The sequence below is a fragment of the Monodon monoceros genome, unplaced genomic scaffold (genome assembly GCF_005190385.1).
Source record: "Monodon monoceros isolate NGI ecotype Baffin Bay Population unplaced genomic scaffold, NGI_Narwhal_1 Super_Scaffold_20, whole genome shotgun sequence".
In the NCBI taxonomy this organism is placed as follows: Eukaryota; Metazoa; Chordata; class Mammalia; order Artiodactyla; family Monodontidae; genus Monodon; species Monodon monoceros.
The window spans coordinates 13172017-13191732 of record NW_021703777.1 but is presented as its reverse complement, the minus strand read 5'-3'; the positions used below and the strand labels follow the sequence as shown (position 1 = coordinate 13191732).

The 19716-nt window shown below is 35.5% G+C and overlaps 1 protein-coding gene across 5 annotated transcripts in view; it reads right to left on the bottom strand.

Annotated features, from left to right (window-relative positions):
- The window catches only part of PDLIM5 (PDZ and LIM domain 5), a 219809-nt gene that overhangs the window by 57185 nt on the left and 142908 nt on the right, over positions 1–19716 (bottom strand). Inside the window, exons 8-10 of one of the 5 annotated variants that reach the window (XM_029234674.1) lie at positions 7596–7712; positions 5399–5539; positions 4530–4661 (exon numbers count right to left, since the gene is read on the bottom strand). The exons of the other annotated variants lie outside the window; for them this stretch is intronic. Of the exons in view, the coding sequence (XP_029090507.1) occupies positions 4530–4661; positions 5399–5539; positions 7596–7712 (390 nt within the window). The remainder of the gene's footprint in view (positions 1–4529; positions 4662–5398; positions 5540–7595; positions 7713–19716) is intronic. 5 annotated transcript variants of the gene reach the window in all.

Here is a 19716-nt window from a genome sequence, read left to right as displayed (position 1 = left end):
AAGATGCAAATGAACTTATTTACAAAACAGAAACAGACTCACTGACTTAGAGAACGAACTTATAGTTACGATGGGGGATGTGTGTGGGGGGAGGATAGACTGGGAGTTTGGGATTGACATGTACACACTGCTATATTTAAAAACAGATAACCAACAAGGACCTACTGCATAGCACAGGGAATGGTGCTCAATACTCTGTAATAACCTAAATGGGAAAAGAATTTGAAAAAGAATAGATACATGTATTTGTATAACTGAATCACTTTGCTGTACACCTGTAACTACCACATTGTTAATCAACTGTACTCCAATATAAAATAAAAATTTTAAAAGAATGAAAAAATGCCATTTGAAGCAACAAAAATGGACCTAGAGATTATCATACTAAGTGAAGTAAGTCAGACAGAGAGGGGCAAATATCATATGCTATCACTCGTGTGGAATCTAAAAAAAAGATGCAAATGAATTTATTTACAAAACAGAAATAGACTACACAGACATAGAAAACAAACTTATGGTTAACAAAGGGGAAAAGGGCAGGGGGGATAAATTAGGAGTTTGGGATTAACAGATACACACTACTACATATAAAATAAACAACTAGGACCTACTGTATGGCAGTAGAGATAATACATGTAACACATGTAAGGTATTGAGCACAGTGCTGAGCAGAGTATATACTCAAGAAACGCTATTATCTTGTAATATCTAGCTAGGATATCCAGGAATAAATACATTCATCAAATAAACATCCTCCATCTGTACTAATAATTCTGCATCTAAATGTAGTTTGTAGATAGTTCTGGTCCAGGATTTTGAGACCAGGTACAATCCTGCTTCCTCAATTTTAAATAACACAATATTTCTTAAAATTCCCATGGACTATAATTCATAAGCAAAAAAAAGTTTCCATTTTTTTAATTGTATCCTTTGTACATAGTCTTGTATATATTCTCTCCCAAAAGGCCTAAGATGTTTACATCTTAAACAGTACTCTTTAGATACAAAGAGTGTGCAGATTATAAAGAATTTATAAAAATCTAAGTTATAAGCAAGAAAGTTCTTCCATTTACATTTATATTCAAGATTGGTCAGTAAAGTTAATCTCTGGGGAAACAGAGTTCTATCAACTTAAAATATTTAATGTACTAATGGGAAGATATTAGGTTTTATCTAGACAATCACATATTGGAATATATGATGTATAGGTCTCTAAAAATCCCATGTCATTTTTTCTAATTTTTAACTGTTAGCTACTATTTAAAGAAAATACATAAACATTAGGTATCGTATACTAAAGATTAAAAAATTAGTAAAGCCACTGGCTATGTAATTTTATATTTGGGAAAAAAATGTTAGCAGTAATCACTAACAGCAAAATATTTCAAATTGATGACTAATTTATTAATATAATATGTCATGAATACTTAGATTGGTATCTTATTTCTGAAGTAATGACTCACATATATTTTTTCTAACTTTAAATTGTTTAAGGTATACCTAAATTCTAAACAAAATTAAAATGCTTTCTGAAAGATTCTAGTGAGGAAATCAGAGCAAATCCGTAAATACTTTTGGCTAATACCACAGAAGCTAACAATCAAATATGGTTATTTTCACTAGTCTGCCAAATAAACAAGCACTGAAATAAAATGTTAAATTAATATGACTTCCATCTCAAGAATACTAAAGATTCTGTTTCATATTTAAAAAACTGAAAATGGAGAAAAACATACTGACAGAGCAAAGGTTTCTTTTCAAAACTGAGCTAATGAGGACAAAAGAAAAACGAAGAGAAGTTAACTTTCAGTGTCAGCAACCTGATATATCTTGAGTTTACATTCTTTTCCCACATTTGTTTAACTATTATAACAAATCAATTTCAGCTGCAGATTGGGAACAGTTGGAAATTTCAAGTCTATTTTCAAAGGAAAATCTCTGTTCAAAGAATAATCTGGAGGTAACTTTTACTCTAATTACACATTTAAATGTTTTTTAAAAAGCCAGCTGTACATTGCAGGTTTAATTATCAGTGTTTAAACCACACAGTTTTTAGCTAAAGTTTTACAAAAATTGATATACATAGATTCTGAAGTAGTAGAAAAGGAGTATTTCTGGAAGGTCATAATTATAAACAACTTTTAATTTCAATAGAATTCTCCTGTCAGAACTCTATGAAAGGACCTGGATGTATAGAGCAGTCATGAGTCTCCTTTGTTCCAGAATCCTATTTACAAGAAAATTTTTTGTATTTTCCTAAGCAAAATTCTTTAAGTTAGATGTTTTGTATCAAAATTCAACATGTTAAATATACTATAATAGAAAGGCACAATTCTGGTATTATACTACACTTTATTATAATTTTAAAGATTACTGTTATACAAAAGCAAACATCAGAGATAAAATACCTCTGACATTAACCCAACTGCTCTTTTGGTACTCCTCTCACTGAAGTGGCAAGGGTCTCCTCAGGAAACCCTGCACTCCAGCTTTGCAGAATGCCAACTAGCTTACCTTGTTGAGAACCATTTTCCTTTCCCAAATATCGAAACATATTTAGTTTGTGCCTATTGCTGTTAATAAAAAGTAATGTAAATGACTACTAACACTTCCTCTAGAAGTGGGTGCATGGATAAATATTCAGTTAGTCCATAAGTACAGGCATACCTTTTTTTCAAAAACAAAAAGTTTATTTAAACAATAAGACACCTGACTTGAAGGAAAAACTATCTAGGATTCATTTCTTTTAGAGTAAATTTTCCTGCTTACAGATTGCCTTACATGTAACAACTACATACAAAAAAGTTATAAAACTGTCCTCAGTTTTACAATGATAAATGAAAAGCATTAAAATTCTCCAATCAAACAAGGTATGCCAGGATTTTTATGTTGTTCTTTTTCTGTTAAAACAGGGAGAACAAAATAACTTACTGGAATATAAAGCTAAAAGCTGGATGAGCATGGTACTAATGGAGAAAGGGAGTATTTTCTCATAATCAGCATCTTTCCCTATCCCATCTCCATTTGATGTCAATCAATGCTTAGAGCATTCCATTAGGTTCTCAAAGGAACCTTTTATTCCAAGAGTAGTTAGTAACCTGTCTTTGTACAGACTTAGCCCTGACAATGTAATATTTCTGCTCATTTAACAATCACAATTCCACAAATATAAAATAATTTCGGGTATATTTTTTCTTAGAGCAAAATGTACAATGACCTCTTGTACATTTTGCTGTTTGTCCCCCTGTTTAAACATCTCCCTTAAAAGTAATCCAGAATTATACAGGGACACCTCATTTTATTGCACTTTACTGTGCTTTGCACACATTGCATTTTTTTTTTTTTTTTACAACTTGAAGGTTTGTGGCAACCCTGCAACAAGTAAGTCTATTGGCATCATTTTTCCAAAAGCATTTGCTGCTAACTTAGTGTCTCTGTGCCATATTTTGGTAATCCTTACAATATTTCAAACTTTTTCATTATTATTACATTTGTTAATGGTGATTGGTGATCAGTGATCTTTCATGTAACTACTGCAAAAAGATTATGACCCACTGAAGGCTCAGATGATGGTTAGCATTTTTAAGCAATAAAATATTTTTAAATTAAGGTATATACGTTAACTTTAGACATAATGCTATTGCACACCTAACAGAATACAATATAGTGTGAACATAACTTTTATATAAATGTACTGGGAAACCAAAAAATTTGTGACTCACCTTATTGCATTATTTACCTTATTGCAATGGTTTGGAACCAAACCCATAATATCTCCGAGGTATGCTTGTAATTAAGTATAATGAGAATATCCATAACAGTGGATAGGACACAAACACATGATCAACAGGCAGCCTGTGTCATATCATGCTTTTACGAATTATAGTCATAGTTGTACCCTCTGTCATTAATTTTATGTTCTGTCAGAAATAATATAGTCATTTCATTAAGATTATACCTTTAGTAAATACTTAAGATATTTTTATTTTTATGTTATACCTAATAATTTTTGCATAATTGTTAAGTTTAGGAGAAAAATTCATTTTTGTGTTTCAGTATTTCCCAGATATGGAGAAAATTAAGTTGTTTGCCCACATAAAACCTTCATATCTACGAGCTATAAGATAGTAGGCAATCAAAACCAATTATTTTATTATTCTTTTTCATTTTTTCAAAAGGTATAAAGGTACGTTTTATTAAACATTTAACTCTTCTCATATAGCAACATCCATGCAATAAAAAACAGGGTTCTACTCTAAGTTAAATACTTGTACTATTACTTGTAATTTCATACCAAATATCAAATGTGCTAATAAAAGATGTCACAAAGGATTAAAAGGCAAGTTAATAATCATACAAAATAACATGCTTGTGCATTATCACTGCATTGAAATTACAGTTAATTTAAAACTGGACGCAAATCAGCTCTAGGATTTTCTCATCTGGGCTGTTAATATGACACTTCAGTGTTAGAGAAAGCAGTACCTTCCACAGCAAACCACCCCTTGTGACATCCGCCCTCCCAGTACCTGGTTTTCTTAACATGGACAGAGCCAGTTGATTTCCTCGAGGGCTGGAGATACGAAAAAGCTAAAGGCTTGGAAACAGGGCTGATGCAAAGTGCATCCAGGAGTGAGTGATATTTTTCAGGACTGGAGAGCCTGGTGAGCATTCAGAAAGAGTTTTAAGTTGAAAAATCACACTACCAAGTGCAGAAAGTATGTAGTTTTTACAGTTTATGATTTGAAACATTTCCAGAGAAAGAGAGAGATAGGGACAGAGACAGAGAGAACAAAGAAGTGGAAAGAGGACGAAGAGAAAAGTCTATTATGTTATTCTACTCATTAATACAGAATTGATTAAATTTTCACCAAAGCTGATCAAGGCAATCTTTTGGAAAGCATTTAAAGCTATGAAGACTACTGTAACTTACGTGAAAACAAAACCCCACAACAATAAAAAGGTTTTTACTATTTTTATAGGAGAATGGGATATTAGAATAGTTAGGCTTTAGATCAACCTCAAACATAACCAGTTAGTGGGAGAAGGTAAAACCAAGAGAAACTTAAAATACCTATTTATACTTGATTCTGTTTCAGATATAAAGATTAAAAATGATAAAAAGTCATAAGGCACACAAAATGCAACAATCCACACAACTGACAAATATCATAGATAAATGGTGGCAATGAAAAGAGATAAAAGGATAATTTAAAGAAAAATCAGTAATAAACGCTGTGGGATATATCCGCAACCTAGAAAAAATGTCCCCAGTACAATTAAGATCTCATAATAGGGCTGTGACTATTTCAAATGGGTAAGTTTTCTGGGAGGTGTGCTGTAAGACAGTGAAAAGCGTTGGGTTCACATGAGACGCACATTGTACATGTAGTTCTACCTGGTTTTTGCAGCAAGAACAGCAGACACAGTAGCGGCTGCACTGCTCAGAACGGCAGCACTATATCTAGCAGGAGAAGACAAGGTAGACAAGTTTCGAGACCCTTCCAAAGAACTTGTCGCCACATTTCTTGTGGAGCTGCTTAAATTGATCAGTAGAGAAAGAAAAACAGAGGAGAAGAACAAAAAGGAAAGTGAGAAGAGGTAGCATAATAAAGATAAGATAGCAGCCATGCTATATTAATATTTAGATTTTATAAAGGTGTGACATGTCACAAGTGTAAAAGGAGCTTGGGTCCTTTATTCACTGTTGCTAGGATTTCTCTCAGAAATTCAAATCTGATACATAATCCTCCATAAAACTGATGTTCTGAACATACAAACTTTCTTTGAATGTTTTTAAGTTCACTGTCTCTAATCCTATTTATAATGAAATCAGTATAACAACACACATTTGAAGACTGATTTGTCAACAACTAAGTAGAAACTAAATCCAAACATGAAGTGTGAATTTCCGTAAGCAGAGAAAGAAGGAAGGTTATGTTAATTTTTTCAAAAAAGTCTCTACATAAAGAGTTTTACCTTAGAGATGATATACACCCAGAGCCTCACATTTTAATGAGACCTGTGTTTTCAAGAGAAGCAGGTACAACCAGCTGCCTATTCAAAAGCAGCAATATGTATTAATATGGACAAGAAATAACTTTAAAATACTGAGAGTAAAACTATTTGGGGATGGCAAGCACCTTTGTAAAATAAACAGTAGTTACAGTGAATATGACTAAAAGACCACCTTCTCTGCTGACACTCTGCATTTCTATTTTCAGCCCTGTAAAGATTCAAAAATGCTGGTATGAAATTTTATCTTCAGAATTCTTATTACTTAAAATAATAATTAGTTTCCTTTGGTCTTTTAGAAAAGGTCGTACACCTAGACAGGACTTAACACTCCATCATTAGGACTGTAATGATTTTCAAGTCTGGTTATCAAATTGGAATTTGAGAATTTCTTTTTTATTAAGTGAAAAGAAAGTCTAAAATGCATGGGGTGAAATCTGTGTCTCCTTCATTTATGAGTGCAACTTCTTAATGAACATCCTCACTACACTACGATCACCTTTTCCAAAATTTGGTGACAATGGCCACCTCCAAAACAAAGTAATTATGTACCAAACTCAACCCAGGCTAATGAGAGCTCAGATGTCTAAAACTGTGAGGGTTGACATAAGTCTCTTCTCCCTGTCAGAAGAATCTGATAACCCATTATTCCTAGTTCCACTGGCTACAATTTTACAAACCATTAGAAGACAAATTTAAAAAACAGTGGCAAGCCATTAAATATATATAATATATATATATATATATATATATATATATATATACACACACACACAGAATTAAGTATAATTTTTTGGTAAGTCTATAATTTAACTGAACTCTATGGCTATGTTTTAACTGTTGTGAATGGCTAGAAGATAAGGAATGGGGGCTGAGAAAGAGAAAAGAAAAGATGTTATTAGTGGCAGAGCAGGGGAATATGAGTGTCATGCCAAGTGGAAGAATAAAGTTATCAATGTCACAACTTTGAGTTTCTCAATTACTCTGCATCTTTGAGGCAATGGCTACTATTTGAGGGAAGTAATGGTGAATAATAACGAGAAACTGAAGTCTATAAAAAAGTCAGCTAAAAAAATTAATCAGCTAAATTATCCTTTTTCTGTAAAAAGAAAAGGAAACTAATGAATTTCTTTTATCATATTGTATCACAAATAATAATATAAAAAGACTCAGTATCAGCAGAGTCCAGCAAAATCTCACAAGAAGAATTAACCAGAATACCTTTAGAATATCTGGGCAACTGCAACACATAATCTCTATCACTCTTTTTTTAGAGGGGAATGCTCTAATTCAGTAAAGCAGACTTATGTCAAACTTAAGGAAGCTGACTTTCCAAATCACAGTGAATAAACAAAAGGCACAGATTTCCTGACACTAAAACTTAGAATCTAAACAAAAAATTAAAAATGTAAAAGCGGTGTAAAGCAGTGTTCCAAAGCTGAGGCCAAGCTTTGTCTATATATTAGTGATGTCAGTTCTGTAATCTATGATCACTTTTTCCGTTTTAGTCAAACAGTTTTAGTATTTTAATTTCACCACCAGCATTAAAATTTAGACATACCAAGAGGAAAAAACTCTACCTAGGATACGTAGTTACTTTAGAAAGTGTGGCTACTTGGCTACCAATATGTAAAACCTGAGGAGTTGCAGGTGGGTGAGGTCCACTCTTAGGTAGATCTTCCAGAGAACTGTCAAACCTGAGTTTTCAGAAGTAAAATAAAGGCAGAGGAAATATTAATGAAAAGTATAGACATTTATCATGTATACTACCTTAAAAGTACATTGGTTCATTGTACAATGTACAAAAATCTAGTACATTGCTAGATTTTTTAACTTCATATCTGCATAAGATTAAAACTAATACCAAACACCCTCACCATCACCAAATATGGGCTGTTTTTTCCCCTAATTTTTTAACATGGCGACTTTCATGTGATGAAAGATCATGCTTACAGGGGAAGAAAGGTGGATGGGAATTTCCATCACTGACTATGTATTTTGCATGCTTCAGGGAAACTTAGGCTCCAAGAAATTAATTAAATTGCCCAATATCATATACCTAGTAAGACTCAGATGGAATTTAAAGCAAGTCTATCTGTACTATTTCCACTACGTTATGCTTTCCAGCATCTTGTGGAGCTGAAGAGTGCAATACACAGAAGCAACTAGGAATTCCCCTCAAGTCAGAATGATGTATTTGCAGATCCGATATTATATGGATATTGTTTATCTTGATGTAAAGAAAATATTTCATCTAGTCACACAACAAACGTTTACATGCAATTGTGTTGTTTGAATATTATTCACTTTGTTCTTCTGATGTCTCTACCAGTTTTTGTTTTGAATGCCAGAATTAAATTTTAAAACTATTACCAGGTAAAGAAAAGATGAAAAGTTCAGTGTTAGGTCTGAAAGAAGAAAGCACCAAGTATAACACTTTTGGAAGAAAAAAATAAACAGGAAAAACACAAAATTACCCATTATTTTTTAAAAAGCCTGTGGATAAAAAAATAGAATGGGTCAGTCATGTCACTTTCAAATGGAAAATGTAGCATTAAGATAAAGAAATAGAAAAGAAGGGGTTATATTCCCATTTTTTATTTAGCGTTGGTCATACCTTTACCAGAGTGTTGAAAAAAATGTAGACAACTTAAGAAAAATGTCAAGGTAGAAGTAAAACATCATTTAAGAGGCAGAGTAAAAAAAGTTAAACAAATAAGAAATATAAGTACTATAACAGGGGTCAGCAAACTGTGGCTCTCAGGTCAGCCTGCTTCCTATCTGTGTATGGCCTGGGAAATAAGAATGGCTTTCATATTTTTAAGTGTTTTTTTCTTTTAATTAATTTATTTAATTTATTTTTTATTTTTGGCTGCGTTGGGTCTTTGTTGCTGCGCGTGGGCTTTCTCTAGTTGTGGAGAGCGGGAGCTACTCTTTGTTGCGGTGCGCGGGCTTCTCACTGCGGTGGCTTCTCTTGTTGCGGAGCACAGGCTCTAGGCATGTGGGCTTCAGCAGTTGTGGCACGTGGGCTCTACAGGGCAGGCTCAGTAGTTGTGGCGCACGGGCTTAGTTGCTCCGCGGCATGTGGGATCTCCCCAGACCAGGGATCTAACCCGTGTCCCCTGCATTGGCAGGCAGATTCTTAACCACTGCGTCACCAGGGAAGTCCCTTAAGTGGTTTTAAAGAAATAAAAAGGAGAATATTTCACAACACATAAAAATCTGTATTAAATTGAAATTTCAGCATCCATAAATAAATTTTATAGAACAGAGCCAGGTTTGTTCACTTACATATGTCTCGGCTACTTTCATAAAACATGGAGAGTTGGGTAGTTGCAACAGGCCATGTGACCCACAAAATTTGTTATATTTACTATCTGGCTTTTTTACAGGAAAAGTTTGCTGCCTCCTGTCACAGAGAATAATGTTTCCATACAGCTACCAGAGTGAACTTTTAACACACAAATCTGATCCTGTCTGGTTCTTAGATACTTCCAGCACTGCTCTAAGGACAGCTGTGATCCTGGGCTCCCTACTCGCCAGCCTTTCTTATGGAGCTTTCTCTTTGGCTTGCTCCAGTCCAACTGGTCTTCCATCTCTTCTTAAACAGGCCAAACTTCTTCTCACCTCAAGGCCTCTGCAGAGTCTATTCTCACTTTCTATACCCACCTCTCTGCCACACCTTTACTATGCTAATTCTTAAGTATCCTTCTGGCCTCAGTTTAAATATCACCTCCTCAGGGAGGCTTCCCTGATTCCCCACCTTAAGGTTGCCCACATCATATACTCTCATACTACCCTGTACTTTTTCTTCACAGAATTTGTTATTATTACAATTATACAATTTGTGTGTTTATTTGTTTGAATCTGGACTCCCTCGCTAGAGTAGAAGCTCCCTGAGGTCAGGGACAGTTATGTTCACTGGTATAACAAAGTGCTTACCACACAGTAAACAACAAGTATTTGCTGAATAAATGCATGAAAGAAATCTATTGTTTTCAAATACAGGCTCACTCACAATACACATGTATTTCTCAGAACATATTTGTACCTTCTAGAGACTGCTTCCCAATTCAGGTGAAACAGGTATTACTGCTTAAGAATTGATATGAGATCAACCTCAAAGAAGTGACTAGAACTCCAAAAATACCTTTTAAAATGTCCTTTAAAATATAAAGAAGTATCAGTATCTTGGAAAAAAGAAAATACAGTTATAAAGAATTATCAATACCTATATATTAATATATAATGAGGACAGGTAAGAAAAAAGAGTCAATTGGAGAAGTTGAGTTTTCCAACACCTCCACAAACTAAGTTGATTGGAAAAGTGAATGCCACTTGAGAATAAAGTTCATATAATTCGTGAGATACCTTTGAAAGCCAGATCTCCAAGTTTCCAAACAAATGCACTTGGGAGGTTTCCCATGTGTTACACACACACTGATTACCTATTCCTTTGCTTAGCCAATACTAGACATAAGAAAATCTAAAATTACCTCATTTAATATGGAACAGACATCAATATCTATTCTCATTGTCATTCCCTAATATTTATTCTTTTTAGGGTTGGAAGAAGCTCTGATTCATAGCACCTCTGCAGCAGCCAGACTTTCTGCTTTGTCTGTTACTTGAGTTTCCATTTCTCACCAGAGAGAGGTATGAAGACTTCCCAGATATATCTGGAGAGTTGGGCTTGCAGCCTTTTGGCCTGCTTTTCTTAGGAAAAATGAACAAAAAGCTATTTGTGCATTATCTCTCTCTGCAGTTGTGCCTTTCTTGGCATAATCTCCACACTGAGTCTTTGTACGCTTTTCCGTGGGGAAATCGGGGACCCACGTTAGCTATCTGCCCAGGCAAAGCAGGCGTGAGGCTGCCCACCTTATTAACTTACCAACCTGACCATCCTGCAGGACCAGCGTGAGGAACTCTCTATTCACCAGTCCTGACAACTGTCAAAGAGCGACATCCTTATGCTGTGGACTCTTCCTCCTCCCTTTTTCTCAGGGGCCTCAATTAATCAATCTCTGTTTCTCTCACTTTTTCCAGTTCCCCACTGCAGGCTTTATGGAAAGCATCCCCATTCAAAAATGCTCTTAAAACAACAACAACAAAAGTACCTTCACCTTCTATTTTCCCACTCACCTTAGCATTCAAACTCTGTGAAATAACCATTTACTCACGTAGTCTCCATTTCCTCACCTGTCTGCCCCTCTTCCACTGCCTCACTGGGGCTCACTCCCCAACCCCTAGAAAGCCATATCCTTGCTGAGGTCACAAGTGACCTCTCTGGGGCTAAATTCAATTGACAATTTGCATTCCTCATTTTCTTTTTATTGTGGTAAAAAACACAACATAAAATTTATCATCTTAGCTATAACGAAAAACAATCTGAAAAAGAATATGTACAACTGGAATCACTTTGTTGTACACCTGAAACTTGAACACAACATTGTAAATCAACTATAATTCAATTAAAAAAAACTTACCATCTTCACCATTTTTAAAGGTACAGTTCAGTAGTGTTAAGTATAGTCACTGTTGTGAAACAGATCTCCAGAACTTTTTCATCTTGCAAATCTGAAACTCTATACCCATTAAATAACAACTCCCCTTCTCTCCTTCCCCCAGCTCCTGGTAACCACCATTCTGCTTTCTGTTTCTATGAATCTGACCACTGTAGATACCCCACATAGGTGGAAACATACTGTTTCGTCTTTTGGGGTTCATTCCTCATTTCACTTAGTCTCAGCGTAGGACCCAATTGACAACGCCTTCTCTTCCTCCGTCTTCTGTGCTCTGACCCTATCTCTACACTTGCCTATTTCTAGTACTATTTCATTGGCTATTCCTGGTGGCAGGATGGTAAAACACAGCATCAGTAATAGAATTTCAAAATGTTAATTTGGCTCATCCATATTTTGATGGAATGACATCCAAACTATGTAAAGATAAATTCTTCCCAAGGGCTAAGCTTGAGAAAGAATGCAGAAACTTTCCTTTGCACTATGAAAACTTCAAGTCTCCAGCTACAAATTTCAGGGCTTTCTCACTTTCCACATCAATGTCACAAAATAATCAAAGAAAGGGACTTATTGCATCCCTACATGGCAGGTTTTCAATAAGAGAAATTCAGATATCTTAAAATATGCATTTTATAGCAGGTAAAGGAGGAAAATGACAACAGGTTGTTGTTGGTATTTTCACTCTTCCACAAAGCAAACATTCACGGAATAATACTGCTAAGCAGAAAGTGGAATATACCAGGATCATGGCTGTATTTTGTGCTTTTGGGGTTCACTGGTATAGCAAAGCTATTTATTTTAGCCAAGGAAACTGCTTGCCGTCAGGGAAAATGGGTATCTTCCACTGGCTTCCTGACAATAAATATGTTGAGTGCGTTCACTTGTAACTACAATCTCCCCTTTGGAAAATTAAAAAAACTAAACCTCAGTGGGAAATTTCTGATGCTTTTAATCACAAGCTAAATTTACTAATTAACTCCAACAGCCTTTGTTTCTTTAGCAGCCTAAAAACATTATTTGAGCCTGCTAATTCTACAGGTATTATAAATGGCATCTTGAAGAGAATATAAAAATCAGCAAGTAGGCGCCTCCTTGATTTGCACATGGAGGGGACGAGGGGACTAAGTGTCAGAGGTTAAAAGAAGATTATGAAGTAAATAATATCACCTCACTAAATAAAATGAGGTTTATTTTTTGTGAGAGCAAAAGAAAAGGACTGGCTCAGAGAAACTTCTCTTGGAGCTTTCTAATTTACCGATGCAAAGAAAAGAGGGAAACCTAAAGGGAGATCCTGAAGGAACTGGAACTTATTTGTTACGGGGAAAGAATTTGCTCTTTGTCGCTATATCCCATTTTCTTCAGCGCCTTTCAAACTCTGCCTTTCAAACTCAGGCATTTCTCTGCTCTTGCCTTCCCGTAATGGATCTTACGTTATTAAATGTTATTAAATGTCCAGTCTTAATATGATGTGAACTCTTTAGTTATCTATACTATATCTATACTATCTATAGTTATCTATACTATCTATACTATACTATCTATACTATACTATTCCTTGATCTCTTCAGAGAAAATGTAGTATGGGGTCTAAAGATAAGATAGGTAAAGAATGAGCATATATTTATACTATACCTATAAAAAATACCAATATACTATAAAGATTTTAAGGTGTAACACCAACTTAAAAATCACTTGTAACAATCCCCTGATAAAAGTATGAGTCCCTCAGTAACAGCAGCGTCCTTACCACTAACCTTAGCTCCTCTCACTGTGCACCATCAATTTCATCACTGGATCATTCCTATTAGTGATTTCAGTGATTTCTACTAGTTAGGAATAGCTTCTTCTATGGGGCAAAAATCTGCCATTTTCTGGTAGTAATGTAATCTTAACATTACAAAAAGAATTGATATATGATAAAAGTATTTTTCCAAATTCAGATTAAAAGGATGTATTATTCAACAGTGTTGAGTCAATCTGTTACCTATTTGAAAATATAAATAAATCTGTCTGAATGCCTAGTGTTCAACAGCCACCATTGTGAGTCCTTGGAGAAGCCACGTGTCTTGAGAAAGCTGCCACAGCACCCCATGCCCAGCGAGAATGTCCTTCCAACATTAGACAACAAAAGCCAAGGGCCACATGCTTTCTGGCTAAATATTCTGGATCACACGTGCTGAGCTCTCCCATTCAATCACTCATTGCGTCCACTCATTCGTTCAACAACAAAATATCTGAAGTCCCACTTTACGCCAGGCATATTGCCCACCTGAAGCTCCTCTCATGAAGCTTACAGTCTAGTGTCCACTTCCCTCTAACAGGCCACGAGGATCAGTCCCATCATACTTTCCATCCCTGTCTACCTGCCACAACCAGAAGTACAGACCCCTTGAGTCGTCCATCACCTCCTGAACTCTTATTTCTTTACTGTTTTGTGTATCTCCTAATCTGATCCATTTTCCATCCCTCTCAGCCCTCACAAACCCTCTACACCACTCTGTACCTTCTTTGTAGTCCCTTCAAACAGAAGTCCCTTTTCTCTCACACTGCATGTGTTCATAAACCTGGAGATAGATGTCCTTCTCATTACTGTTTCTGACACCCTCAATCATCTTTGATCCTGCACAACGCCAAGTCCTTGGAGGCCTGCGTCACCAGACGACACCACTGACTCTGCACCCAGTCACTGTCTTGTCTCGACCTCGCCCACCGTTTGCTTGAGCCCCCAGCTCACTGTCTTCCTCTTTACCCCAGTCCAACAATCTTTCTTGATGACTTTAATGTTCTCATGCTGAATCACTGAATGACCAGACTGCTAAATTCTTTGACTTCTTCACTTCAAGGATAATCCCTCTACAGTTAAGTTTTAGGCCTGGAATACCCTAGCCATGCACTCCAACATTCAAAACCTTTGCTTTTTCATCAACAAGTATAACATATCTAAAATCTGGATTTTAAGCCCCTTTTTTCCTAACTCACTCACTCCTCTACCTCTTGATGCCCTTAGCTTTTTTACTGTACTGAAGTGACTCATCAATTTCACTGACTCTTACCAACTGAATTAATTCTTACCAAACTCACTGACTCAGCAATTTTCCATTATCCATCACCAATCTCCCCCACCCACGATTCCTACACTCCTGTTAGTTCTTCCTCTAAAATATAAACCCGTCCAATTCTCTGCATCTCTATTAGGAACTTCATGGCCTAAGCCACTACCAACTCTTACCTGAAATAAGAAAATACACAGAACTAGCCTCCTGCTTTCATTATTTCTCCCTTAAAATCAAGTTGCCATAGTATTCAGAGTGATCTTTTAAAACCATACCTTAGATGTTACTTCCATGATTAAAATCCTATATCTGGCTTCCTATTTAACTGAGGTAAGAATCTAAACCCCTTAACATGACCTACAAGGCAATAAGTGATCTGCCCCCTGACTACTTCTTCACTCAATTGCCTGTCACTCTCCACTGCCATCTATGAGGCCTGAGACTGAGGGAGAATGTTTGTGGAAGAAGACACAGCTGTGGATTCAGGTCAAGGAACTAGCTCATATTATCAGCGAAAAACAGGCCCTCATATAACTGCCTCTGACCCAAAGACAGCTTAAATGTCCCATGATGTTCCAGTTGATTTTCTTGGGATTATCTATATAATTGTCAGAGATGAATGCCACAGATTAAACACATATGCCACATGAGCGTTTACTAGCACAGAACAGAAGTATGACTTGCCTTATAATTTTAGAGGCCATATGACATGACAAACTCATATTGGGTTTTCTTCTAAAACCCCTAGTTTTTCAAGTATTAGTTTTTGTTAACCTTATCCCAACCCCACCCCTGCATATGTCCCAGAAGAGCAAATGATGTGATGCAAACTGCACATAACCATATGAAATTTCTTTCATTTTTTTTTAAACTAGATTTGGTCCATTTTCCTACATGCCCAATATATTTTTGAAGGAGGATCTGGTTATGAAACATGAATGAAGTACCTCCCTGCTTCATGTCACCCACAAATTTAGGCAGCAAGCCGTAGAGGTCCTCATCCAAGGCGCTGATTCATCTTTAAACAACAGCCTTTGGTTAAACTCCTTCAATCTGTTATGCATCTAAAAACTTGATAATCATTAGCCTCATTTTATTATTAAATTAAATGGGATCTGAAAAGTTTTTCTTTGATAATCTGTTAAAATTAGCATTTCCTCCAATCTACCCAAAATGTGTTAGTTGGGTGATTTGTTTCTTGAGAACTTAATTCTCGGTCTTGGCAATCCTGCCCTCCTTTTCTCAGTGCTCACTAGCTGGCTTTTAAGAATGCCTTCTAGACTTTTTTTCAGGTGACCTCAAGTTCAAACTAGTTTATAGTTTAGAAGCTGACCTTTTTTCTTTTTTAAAATCAGCACTATATTTCCTGTTCCCAGTCTTCTACTTACCCATTCTCCAGACTTAAAAAAAGAAAAATTGTGTTACTTCGCAAATCTCATCTGTAAGTTCTCTAAATACTTACGCTATAAATCATTAAGAAAAAGAGACTCCAGGGAGCTCATTAAGAACAACTTTCTACCTGGGGCTTCAATTTCCTCCAGAAGGTAAATAAACCTAAACTTCTTCAGTATTTATCTCTGGGTTTGAGTGACTTTTGTTTGCTTGTTAAGATCTTTCAACAACCAGCATTTATTATTTTAATAATCCTTGACATACCTTTTTTTTTAAACTTTTTTTTATCTCTTTAGTTAACGTTGCCTGGTTGTTTTTATCTTTTACACTTAAATGACTGTTATGTGTATGTATATTTTCTTAACATGCATGTGGTACTGCTTCAATATCCCTGCTAGTATCACTGCTAACAGATTTGCTGATTTTAACAAGAGATATTTGATTCCATTGCTGTAAGCAAAGGATAAGTTTGAGTACACCAAGTTTGTTTAAAAGTTTCACTCCTCTGTATTAAAACCTCATGTTCACCCATTATCTAAACAGTGATATACAACTGCCTGAAGCCATTAGAATCTTTCAGAAATTTATCCTCAAATATTTTTCCTATCCACGAATTACGAGGATATTTATGAGCATATTGGGATACATAAAGTATGTGAAAAGATAAAATACATAGGTACCACTAACTCAAAAATTGATGAGGAGTTATCCTAGCTTTAACATATTCTTCTGTTCAAAGAAATGAATACAGACTCTTCAGAAGTAATTGATCAGGTGAACCTGGGAGATGAACGCCTATACCTAAGTTGGACAAAGAAGCAGCACTCAATGTACAACTGTTAATAGATATAAAAATAGAGAAATACAAAAGAGAAAACATGGACAATTGAGACCACTTTTAAGATTAATGTAATTTGAAAATAGAGTTCTTTAATTTGACTAAAAAGAAAATTAGGACGTCTAGATGTCCATACCTGTCATATGCTTTATGCTACACTATGCAATATACTATTTCAATTTTCTTTTATAAAATCATACCATCATAATAAACACACCTTCACATAAAGGTAGAAAAACTTGGGCTTCTGAAATTTTCAACATGACTGAAATACGTAAAACTGAATAGTGGGAAAAGATAGAAAATTAAGCCTTCCACCATGGGGAAGACTGTCTATTACCATTACCCCTAATTAATCCTTTTAAGCTGTAATTTCTTTTGAATTAAAAAAGTAAGCTGCAGGAGGTATCTTCAATATTGAGTATTAGTTAAGAAAATAAGTCCCTTTTTTTCTGGTTTAATTCAATAAAGTAATTTTGTTGTTAAATGTACCTCTCTAAAGGTGAAGAGAAAAGAATTTATTCAAACAGCATCATAAGAGAAGCACTGCTGGCCTGATGAAACTTCTAAAGAACTTAGTGCATATTCTGGACTATGAAAGTCAATTTTTGCTTATTATGAATATGGATTTTTATGAAAAAAACTTCATAAATGCTAGTCTTCCCAGTTTAATTTGGGAAAAGTACCCAAGTAATTCCATAATTAAACAGAGAATTAAACAATTTGTGTGTGAAAATACAGAGTAGATAGGAACTATGTTTCTCGCTTCAATCATTTTATAAGTACTTTTCCCACAAGAAACGCAAGTGTAGTAATTACTTATGTTCAATAGATGGCGACCTTTACATTATAGTTACCAAACCAGTATTAGCCTAGGACAGTGTAATCCAACAGTAGAAAATGAAAGGACATAAATTACAAATACCATATTTTGCAACAGACAATAATTATTGTTTGGTTATATACCCATTTTTTTGAACGTGTGGTCTTTTTTCCAGGTTGGTGAAATACTTTGCAGGAATGCATATGATAATATAGGCTAAGTGATTCTATCTAGCTGTAAATGTTTTATTTTTACTTTTTAAAATTAGACTATGCTGTGAAAGCCTTGGTATTCTGTGTTGGGGGGCAAATCTGATTGTTAATTCCTACCTCATGAAGATATGTGAGAATATGAGCCTAGGGAATGATTCCTGATTTCTCTGCATAGCTTACAGAGAGCTTTAGGTAATTTACTCAAATGACATGTGTCCTAATAAGGATAGGCAACACGAGTCCAGTATATTTGTGAAACAGCAATAATGAAGACATGGCAGGTCAGCAAACTGTGTTTCTTCATTCATCTATTTTATGTGGATCCTGTGAATATCTGTGAACAAGCTTAAATGTTTAAAACCTTGCTGTAAAAAGAGTGTTTGGAAGCACTTACGTAGGTTCTGCTTTCTAAACTTTCAATGAATGTACAAAGGCGATAAGATTCTGTTCAAGAAGCAACTTAACATCTGTACCGATGGCCTTCAGCTGCAAATCGCGTGGACAGTAGTTAGTGCCAGTGGACAGCCTAGAAGAGGATAGTTTTTTCCTATAACTGCTTCAGTTTTGGGTAATGTAACTTGTGACTGGAGTTTGTACTGTTTTCCAACTCAAGGGAGAGGCAGTCACTCCTCCCTTGAGGATTATATTTTAAGTCTTTGAAAACTGGGAAAGCACATCATACATTATAATTCTTAATCATAATATGTGAAAAATCAGAACCCACCATTCCTTGAACGAGAGAAAAGAAAGACTATTAAAAGTATGTTTTGATCATGATAATTTTAGGCATCTTTTTGCTAAACTAAAATGCTGCTTTATATATTTATATAAACCTATACAAGCATAAAAAATTTGAAACTGCCTATTAGATAAATATTGTACTATAGAAAATAGAAACTGAGAAAATAGTGAGCTCAAGAAAATCACACTTTAACTTAAAATAAATTGTATGGTGTTTGGCACAATGATATATTTTAGGTATATATGCTTTTAAAAGACTTATTTTTAAATGAAATTTTCTATGGCATCCCATAATTCTCTATACTGGTAGGCCACATATTACTATTAGCTTTCAGTATTAATATCTAACTAATAATATGGCAGCTGTTTCTTTTTTATTTCTTAAGATTTTTAGAAATTTCGTGTAATGTCTGAAACATTTATATTAACATATTTCCATATAAATAACCCAAAGAAAGTTTAGTATTAGTTGTTTTGTTTGTTTGTTTGTTTTTCTATACTGCAGGTTCTTATTAGTCGTCAGGTTTTGTTTTGTTTTGTTTTGTTTTTTTGTGGTACGCAGGCCTCTCACTGTTGTGGCCTCTCCCATTGCGGAGCACAGGCTCCAGACGCGCAGGCTCAGCCACCATGGCTCACGGGCCCAGCCGCTCCACAGCATGTGGGATCTTCCCGGACCAGGACATGAACCCGTATTCCCTGCAGCGGCAGGCGGACTCTCAACCACTGCGCCACCAGGGAAGCCCTAGTCATCAGTTTTATACACATCAGTGAATACATGTCAATCCCAATCGCCCAATACAGCATACCACCATCCCCACCCCACTGCAGTTTTCCCCCCTTGGTGTCCATACGTTTGTTCTCTACATCTGTGTCTCAACTTCTGCCCTGCAAACCAGTTCATCTGCACCATTTTTCTAGGCTCCACACATATGCGTTAATATATGATATTTGTTCTTCTCTTTCTGACTTACTTCACTCAGTATGACAGTCTCTATATCCATCCATCCACGTCTCAACAAATGACTCAATTTTGTTCCTTTTTATGGCTGAGTAATACTCCACTGTATATATGTACCACACCTTCTTTATCCATTCACCTGGCAATGGGCATTTAGGTTGC